The 9373-nt window shown below is 33.5% G+C and overlaps 1 protein-coding gene across 1 annotated transcript; it reads left to right on the top strand.

Moving 5' to 3' along the window:
- Window positions 1–3100: 3100 nt before the first annotated feature.
- Window positions 3101–7908, top strand: LOC8273731 (subtilisin-like protease SBT4.15). The gene is made up of 11 exons (XM_002533500.3): window positions 3101–3242; window positions 3786–3874; window positions 4100–4197; window positions 4463–4606; window positions 4716–4821; window positions 5201–5705; window positions 6019–6119; window positions 6245–6466; window positions 6742–6850; window positions 6936–7149; window positions 7258–7908. Exons 1-11 carry the CDS (start codon window positions 3150–3152, stop codon window positions 7797–7799), a joined length of 2223 nt encoding a protein of 740 aa, XP_002533546.1. The 5' UTR covers window positions 3101–3149; the 3' UTR covers window positions 7800–7908.
- The last annotated feature ends 1465 nt before the right edge of the window (window positions 7909–9373 follow it).

Below are 9373 nucleotides of genomic sequence, written 5' to 3'. Positions count from 1 at the left end.
TCTCAGAATCGTTAAAACCCTCGTAGCAATGAAGCAGGTATAAAATCTAAACTAAATTCTTGATACTGCAAAATAAATATATGTCTAATCGCCGCTTAGATAGTTGAGATAACAAACTTAGACAGGAGGACATACAAAATCATCAGATTTTGAATAGGGCAGCAGCAAAGAAGATCTCCAACGATCGAAAAGCTCTCTCCGTCAACAATCAAAGAAAGAAAAGGAAGAAAAGTGAGAAGTGAAGAGAAAGAGAGACCGAGAGGGTGTATTTGAAATTAGGAAAGTCCTGTTTATGTTTGATGTTCGGTTTCCTATTGGATTGCTCAATCTCGTCTCCTACCGCATGCAAATCCTGAGTTATTTAGTGAGGTTTACTATAATAATTACACGCTGTCTTTGTTTATTTGTATTAATCTTACTCTTTTGCTTAGCAGTATGTTAATTCTATAGCTATAGGTTTCATGTGGTTTTGAGGATAGCAAGAGGACTTCTTTTACCTGCTCCATCCTATGTGTTTCTTTGATGCTGCTTTCCCATTATATTTAATGTAGCAGGTTGCCATTCAGTTGCCTTCTTCTGAGTGTAGACATGAATAAAAATGGAGGTCGCAAAATTTGTTGAGTTGTTTCAGAGAAAGAAAAATGGATTTGAAGGCGAGAAATATGTGTCATTTGGACAACAAAAACAAGAAGCAGTGACTTTGAATACTTTTACTCCATAATTTAAATCACCGCAAAGAAAATATAACTTCATAAAATTAAATATATTGTTTCTCTATTTATGATTATCATCCCCTTTTTTTTTCCATCAACGACTAAATGGTTTTTTCTTTTTTTTATCTAAGGTAATCTCTTATTAATAAATTAAAAAAAATTATTCTCACGATAAAGTCGAGGGTTGTCCGTCGGTAGTTAAGCATAGATTCATCAAGAGCAACCCACACTTACTATTTCAATTGATAAGACTAAGTGTTCCATTCTATGCCAATTAAAATTTCATCTCATAACAAGCATTTCAAAATTTAATCCTCGATACTCTCGGTGCGATGCAATGATAAAAACAAGAAGCGAATTTCAAAACAGAGATAAGAGCGGCTTCTAATAAATTTTAGAATGACAGATGTCTAAGATATGGGAGTAAATGAATGAATCAAATTACATATTAAAATGTGACAATTAACAACTGATAATATATATATATATATATATATATATATATATATATATATGTAAGAGTTAGAACTAATTACATGAGGTGCATTCTAATTGTTTGGCCGAGAAATTCAAGAAACTCCAAAACTAAATATGATAGGTTTAAAAAAACTGTAAGATGTCCGATCTCCTACTATGTTCTTTAATCCATGAATAAGGCAAAACAATGATGCTAATAGAGGCCAAAGCAGAAAATCCATGATATAGCGTAGTTTCAAATCATTACTAATGGTATCATTATTCCCTAAAAAAAATTAAGTCAAATTAATTACAAATAGTACCGGAGGAGAACTCATTTTAGTAGATGTGTGGCTTAAAGATAAATTAGATAAAAGATGGTGGAGATGTGATAGTCTGATTCAAAAAATTAGTTTGATAAGGAAGGAAAATAGTATGTAAAGTTAAAAAAAATTATAAACATATTTTTTCAACATCTAACATCCCAAATACACATAGAAAGATCAATAGTATGTAAAGTTAAAAAAAACTCTAAAATTATGATGTGTTGAATTCAATGAAACTTCAATATGGATAACCTCCTCGAATTTGGTAGGTAAAGCCTAAGAAGACGTTTTGAAATTCATGAAGCAATGGGAGTAAAAAATGCTGCAATTTTCAGAATTTAGTTTCTAAATATTTTTTGATCTCATTTGATATGCAAAATGCACCAACAGTCAAAACTCAGTAACTTTGCTCACTTTTCAACCAAATTTCATTGTTTAGGGTTTTATAAACACATTTTTGGAAGTTTTTCTTAAAATAATATTTTTTTATATGAGAATAAGATTGAAACGCCATTGATAATATTTTAATATTCTATCTAAATATTTAACTCAATGTATTTAATAGAGATTTTGCCATTTTGTTTGGGTCAGGGTAACTAGAAAACTTATCATTTTTTTATATATTGTCTCCAGATATTTTAAAAGATAGATTTTGAATAAATTAATAGAAATTTTTCAAGAGAGATTTTGACTCCTTAAAGACGATGAATCTTTAATGTCTATTTGTGTTCACAATATTGATGCGTAAATCACCAAGTTTATAGAAAATTGAATTTTATATTTTCTTAATTATTATTCTTGTAGATCATTCCTCTGCATCTAGCTTGGAAGAAAAGAAAATAGTTATTTCCAATGATCAATACCATTACTATAAAAAGTAGCTAACTATCAAAAGCATTTTCTGTGAGAATGATTTTGTATTTAGTTTCATTTTAATCATAAAATTTTAATTTGTTTTGTTTTAATTATCCAATTTTAATTCTATTTTAATTTAATCACTTCATAAATAAAAATCAATGCGTATCAAGAACAATTCATAAAAAAATATAATTAAGTAAGAAACACATGACAATGTCAATTTTTTATTGGTAAGGTTACTAAATTGCAACCAAAACTAAAAGTTGAATGATTAAAATGAAACAAATTAAAATTATTAAATTAAAACTAAATGCAAAGGTTAATGACGATTTATATTATGATCATGCATTCTCCTTAATCTCTGCGTAGTTGATTCTTGGCTGTACATGTGAGCAACAAAGATTGTTCTAAACAAAATTCTCCCTCTTTTTTTTCTTGTTGTGTATATGTGTGCGAGTTAGATGAGAAGGTGAACATGAACAAGTCTCCTGTCTTCCTTCAACCTTCCAAGAAAAGGAATTAATGTCCAAGAAAAGGAATTAATGTATATATATTCACTCACTATAAAGATCCAAAAACCAAGCCACTAAACTCTCAGTCTGAAACAGACTGAAAGCTTCATTTTCGCTTCACTAAAATTCTATTCTATTGCCATTTTTTGCGCCTTGCTAAGACAGAAGAACTCATAGGTAATTATAATACTCATACTTCCATAGATCTCATCTATTTAAAGCGCAGTTTCACACTTTCATTCACTTCACATGCCAGTGAAAGAGAGAAAACTTAGTGGGACAATATGGAAATGTCAAAGAATCTAAAAGTGTTGATCTTCAGTCTTAACCTTTTAACTTCAGTGTTGGTTCATGGCAATAGTGACAATGAAAGAAAGGTACATTCATTCAGGATTCATGCATGCATATGTATACTGACAATGCTTTACGTGCTATTATCTGCATGATTGTCAAGTGTCTTCCATAGATTAAGGGTAAAAGGTTGTTCTTCTGTGACCAAATAGATAATCTTATACAAAAGACGAGGTTCATTTGGTTAACAGTTTTCTTTCTTTACATATTATATGCCGGTTTTCCTACAATACCATATCTGCACTGAGAAAGTCCATTTTTTATAATAATATTATCACACATACTCTTGAAATATAATTTTAATTCCAAATCGAATTGATAAACGCATAATAAATGTGAAAGATATTCTAATTTATTTGATTTTTTTTATTTAAATATATATATTTAAAATCGGTAAGTTGTACCGTATAGAGTGTATTTTTACTTCTATGGAAGGTCAGATATTTTGCTCGGAAGGAATTTAGATACATTTTGTGTAGCGATGAATTTTTTTTTTTCTCATATGAATTTTTTTTTTCTCATTTTATAACTTAGCTGATGAAATTGATTCAATTTGTAATGAATCTCAGCCATACATAGTCTACATGGGAGACCTGCCTGAAGCTGGAATTTCAGTCGTAGACCAGCATCACAACTTGCTTGTTACTGCAGTCGGAGAGTATTGATCATATTCTTTATCATCACATTCAATTACTATTTCTCATATCAAAATTAGATTGTGAACTAAATTTCTTTTCATTTAAACAACAGAAAAATTGCTATAATTTCTTTTTTTCTTTATTCTGAAAGCCTATTTTTTGCATTAAAAAAAATACTTTTTATATAATATTTTACTTTCTCAAGTACTATATTACTAAAACGAATGATTTACAATATTTATCAGCGAGTCTATTGCAAGAGAATCCAAAATATATAGCTACGGAAGGAGCTTCAATGGGTTTGTAGCCAGGCTATTACCTCATGAAGTGAACAGACTATCAGGTGTGTCTGTGTGTACAAAATGTACCAATAATTATATTAAGAATAATTACTATTTTCCTCTCAAGGTTTGTAGTCAGCGCCTTACTTTCAGTATTATACTATTTCTTTTAATATAGTTTGTAGTAGTAAACTAATTTGGATTTCTAAAAGTTTTTCTGTGATAGACCGAGCAGTGTAATATGACAAATTATTAGTAAATAGTAATTATCTTTATATTTAATTAAACCCATTGCCTTAATTATGAGCTGCATGCAAATAATTGCAGAGGAAGAGAGTGTGGTATCGGTGTTTGAAAATACTAGGAACAAACTGCACACAACAAGATCATGGGATTATCTCGGAATGACAGAAACAATACAGAGAAGACTCACAATAGAGAGTAGTATTGTAGTGGGAGTGCTGGATACTGGTAAGGCGAAATTAATTCTCTTCTTATGGTAGTAGAAAAATATTACAATTATCAACTGAAGATTTAATGATTTTTTTATGTATTATTTGTTCCTTGTATTTCTTTTCAGGAATTTATGTGAATGCGCCCAGCTTCAGAGATGAAGGTTACGGGCCTAACCCAGCTAAATGGAAGGGAAAGTGTGCCACTGGCGCCAACTTTACAGGCTGCAACAAGTATACACTTTTCCTTTACATGTATATAATACATCAAAATGCGAAAGGATCTAAGAATAGCGAACACATGACCTCTTTGCCTGTAATAACTTCTAAATATGTCAACTGGCAAACAGTACTTTTGAAAACAAAATACCAACTTCCATTAATGAGTCGAGAAATAAATTATTGCACAATTCCTTATATTAAGTCCAGCCAATGACGCATAGATTAATGGTAAGGGTTCTACCCAGCATGTCTAGATTAATTCTTTATATATATTTACCAAAAAAAAAAAATCATTACAAGGTTCATTCAAACTTTTGCCCCCTAGGCTCTTAGTGGCTGGGCAGATGAAGACTTCAGTAATTCAGTGCTGAATACTTTGTCAAATTGGCAGGAAGGTAATAGGTGCAAAGTACTACGACCTGCAGAACATTAGCACTCGAGACAAAAGTCCAGCGGATGATGATGGCCATGGAACCCACACTTCTTCCACGGTTGCTGGAGTTGCTGTGAATAGTGCAAGCTTATACGGCATAGGTAATGGAACTGCGCGCGGCGGCGTTCCATCAGCACGCATTGCCATGTACAAAGTATGCTGGGAAGGTGGTTGCACAGACATGGACTTACTAGCGGCATTTGATGATGCTATTGCTGATGGAGTAGACCTACTCTCAGTTTCAATTGGAGGGTGGTCCAGGGATTATATTCAGGACCCAATTGCCATTGGATCTTTTCACGCCATGAAGCATGGAATATTAACTTCTTGCTCAGCAGGGAATGATGGGCCTATGCAAAGTTCAGTCTCTAATGTGGCTCCATGGATCATGACTGTTGGTGCTTCTAGCATCGACAGGCAGTTCAAGACGGCACTCAAGTTGGGCAATGGCCTGAAAACTACTGTAAGTTATCTCTTGTAAATTATAACTGTAATTAAGCAATATTCACTGCACAAAATTTCTTGCTTTGCCAGTTCTGGTGATAGTTGGACGTGCATAATCCTTTCAATATGCAGAATCCTGTATGCCTAATTTAGAATGTATTACGTGCAAAAGTTCAAATGAATTGAAGTCCTACAAACTTGGAACACTTCTGATCGGATATTTCTTTCCTTTCAAAATGTCCTTTTTCAGTACAAAGAGTTTTATTCTTGTTTTGCATTCCAAACATAATTGTTCGTACCAAATTTAGTTTTTCTGTTCGTTTGATTGGTAGGGAATTTCAATCAGCACTTTTGCACCAAAGAAGCAGATGTACCCCCTAACTAGTGGACCCCTTGCGAACAATGTTAGCAATAGTGATTATGTAAATACCAGGTATTCCATAGCCCCTCCACCACCTACTTCTTATTGACCTTCTGAACTGGTAATTCAACGTAATTTTCATGATACCGTTTGTCTCCAATATTTTCTAAGAGTCTTATTTTAACAATGGTGGATAGTGCCTGTGATGCTGGAACACTGGACAAGAACAAAGTGAAAGGAAAGATTGTATACTGCCTTGGGAACGGCCCCCAAGATTACACCATTAGAGATCTTAAAGGAGCTGGAGTAATCCTATCCATTGATACATTCAATGATGTTGCCTTTACTTCTGTAATACGATCAACCAGTGTCAGCATCAAGGATGGCCTAAAGATAGATCACTACATCAACACAACCAAGTATGTTCTGTTTTTAATTCGTGCATGTTCAGAATTCCAAATTCTCCTCAGTCTATTGCATTTATTATTCTTAAAATAAGCTCTGTGAAACCAATTAGCTTGGCTCAGTGGTCCTGGATTCGGCTCCACGTCAGAGTAGGAGTTTGATCCTAGCCGAGGGCCAAGGGGGAAAAAAAAAAAAAGGAAATGGAGGGTCCTCTGCATGCCACTGAAATCACATCTTTTAAACTGAATTAAACCTCATGGTTGCCTGGTTGGATCAATCTATATTGCAGGAACCCTCAGGCTGTTATATACAAAACAAGAACTGTCCCTATTGCTGCTCCGGCTATAGCATCATTTTCAGCTAGAGGACCTCAACTTATCAGCCTCAACATCCTCAAGGTTTGTCAAAACGTTTGTTATCTGTGTATATACATCTATTTCTGCGTCAATAGAGGTAAACATGCTAAAAGTTTGTATTGGACAGCCTGACCTTGCTGCACCAGGACTAGACATATTAGCTGGATACTCGAGACTAGCAACAATTACAGGGGATCCAGCTGACAAGCGATATTCCGCTTTTAACATTATATCAGGAACATCCATGTCTTGCCCACATGCTGCTGCTGCTGCTGGCTATGTCAAGAGCTTCCACCCTGACTGGTCGCCTGCTATGATCAAGTCTGCTTTGATGACTACTGGTGACACTCTACTAACTGAAAAGGAAAATACAAGTTCTGCCATTGGGTTTTTGGTAAACAACTTATTAAGACTACCTTCTAATCAATGTCTCATTTTCCTTGCTACAGCCACTCCTATGAAGATCAAAGATATTAGCATGGAGTTGGGGTCAGGATCAGGGCAAATTAACCCAAGAAGGGCAATCCATCCTGGTCTTGTCTATGACATTTCAATGAGCAACTATCTTAGTTTCTTATGCAAGGAAGGTTACAATAGCACAACTATAGGCTCACTAATTGGTGGCAAGAAAAAGTACAATTGCTCAGACTTCAAACCTGCACGGGGCAGTGATGGCCTCAACTACCCTTCAATGCATTTGCAGCTAAAAACTCCGGAGTCTAAAATTTCTGCCGTATACTACCGGACGGTGACCCATGTGGGATATGGTAAATCAGTATACAAGGCAATTGTGAAAGCTCCGGAGAATTTTTTAGTCAAAGTAATACCTGATACACTGAGATTCACTACAAAGCACCAAAAGCTAAATTTCAAGGTTTTAGTGAAGGGTGATCAAATGGCAAATGGAAAAGAGATCCAAACAGCTTGGCTCGAGTGGAATGATTCCAAGCACAGTGTCAAGAGCCCTATTGCTATTTACAGAAATTTATGACCTAGGTTCTTTTAGTTGATTTGTTTTTCTGCCTTAGATAGCAAAGTCTTGTTTCTGAATTATATTCATTATTCTGAAGCAATAACATCATAATTTTATAGCCTCCAAAGTGAAAGCTAATTTGTTATACCCATTTTACAAAATCATTTTCTAAAAGCATGTTCGTCAGTATTCAATGGTACGACATCCAGTCAGAAGTACATAAATATATTTCATATAATTCAATCATCATACATTAAACAATGAAAAAAAATTCATTCATTAGAAGAAAAAAAAGATATATCAACTCTAAGCGTGTTCTTGAATTTTTTTTGTTTTACATATTATACGTAAATTCCTAATCTAATAATTACTTTTTTTTTTCTAATGGTCCATCCATGAATATTCCTCTTTTTGCCATATTTTGTTAAAGAGATTGAAGGAAAATAGTGGATCGAGTTGTTCACAACTTGATTTTAATGATAGTGGATCAAAGGTGCATACCACCACATTCTGGAAATCGATAGCCAAGTTTCGTTGCAAGATCAAGTCCATCAGACCAGGACTCCTTTGTCGGGCTTCCAATTATCTGGCAAATGCTGATGAGGTTCGTTTACACCAGGAAAAAGAGGCTTGAAAGTGAATAATCCAGTCATTATAGAACCCCACATACAATCTTTGAACTGTATTGATCCGATTGAAGCAGAACTTCTTGAGCACAATGCCAGAGTGTGATAACCTCTCTCGTGTCCGGTGGTGGTGCATTGATCTCCTTCGCAAATCCCATATCAGCAATGTTCACTGACCAAAAAATTATTCGACTTAAAATCGGGATGAAAATCTCCTTGCTTGTGAATCTAAGTAATTCTGAATCAGCTTAATTCAGATTTTAAAATTATTTCAAGTTGGAAGCATCTTAGTTTCAGAATATTATAAAAATTAACGTGTGTCAAATTTGTATCAAACCCACATATATCAATTATAAATTTGTCGTTTTTGCTCTTAGTTATATTAATTTTAATTCGAGCCACTCGATTTTCAAGTTGGTCTTATATTTTTCTTTTAAACTGAAAGTTAATTTGAAACCAAACCATTTTAAATCCCAAGTTATTTTGAATTATTTCGATCTTTATATTTTTAAATCTGAATCTTATCTATAATTCTTACATGAACCACAGCCATAATAGATTAATCATTGCAAATAACTAATGAAAATTCTCAATGCATTATCTATTCAACATTATATCCATTGATTTTGATAAATATTCTTCTTCTTTTTTTCCTTTTGGAAGAATTGAAAAATTCAATGTTGATAAAATATTCTTCTTCTTTTTTCTTTTGGAAGAATAGATAGATACAATGTTGAAAAGATATTCATCCGGCTTCTCAAAAAAAACTAACTGGACTGTCTATTATCGGCATTACAACACCATGACCATCGGCCCTATAATTGCAAAAGTTTGATGCTAAATAATCGAGTTAAAAAGCTGAACGATCATATCATATCGTTATATAATATAAGAAGTGCCAAGAAATAAAAGCATAAGTTGCAGCATCAAGCATCACCCAAATATTTATCTGAACAAGAACAACCA

This window comes from Ricinus communis, chromosome 10, assembly GCF_019578655.1.
Source record: "Ricinus communis isolate WT05 ecotype wild-type chromosome 10, ASM1957865v1, whole genome shotgun sequence".
NCBI lineage: Eukaryota > Viridiplantae > Streptophyta > Magnoliopsida > Malpighiales > Euphorbiaceae > Ricinus > Ricinus communis.
This window is presented reverse-complemented; position numbering and strand designations above follow the sequence as displayed.

What these genes read in the sequence shown, in the direction of transcription:
- LOC8273731 (XM_002533500.3), top strand. Translation starts at nt 3,150, where the DNA reads ATGGAAATGTCAAAGAATCTAAAAGTGTTGATCTTCAGTCTTAACCTT. An exon ending in CTTGTTACTGCAGTCGGAGA is followed by an intron (nt 3,875 to 4,099) that starts GTATTGATCATA and finishes AATATTTATCAG; the next exon opens with CGAGTCTATTGCAAGAGAAT. An exon ending in TGAAGTGAACAGACTATCAG is followed by an intron (nt 4,198 to 4,462) that starts GTGTGTCTGTGT and finishes AAATAATTGCAG; the next exon opens with AGGAAGAGAGTGTGGTATCG.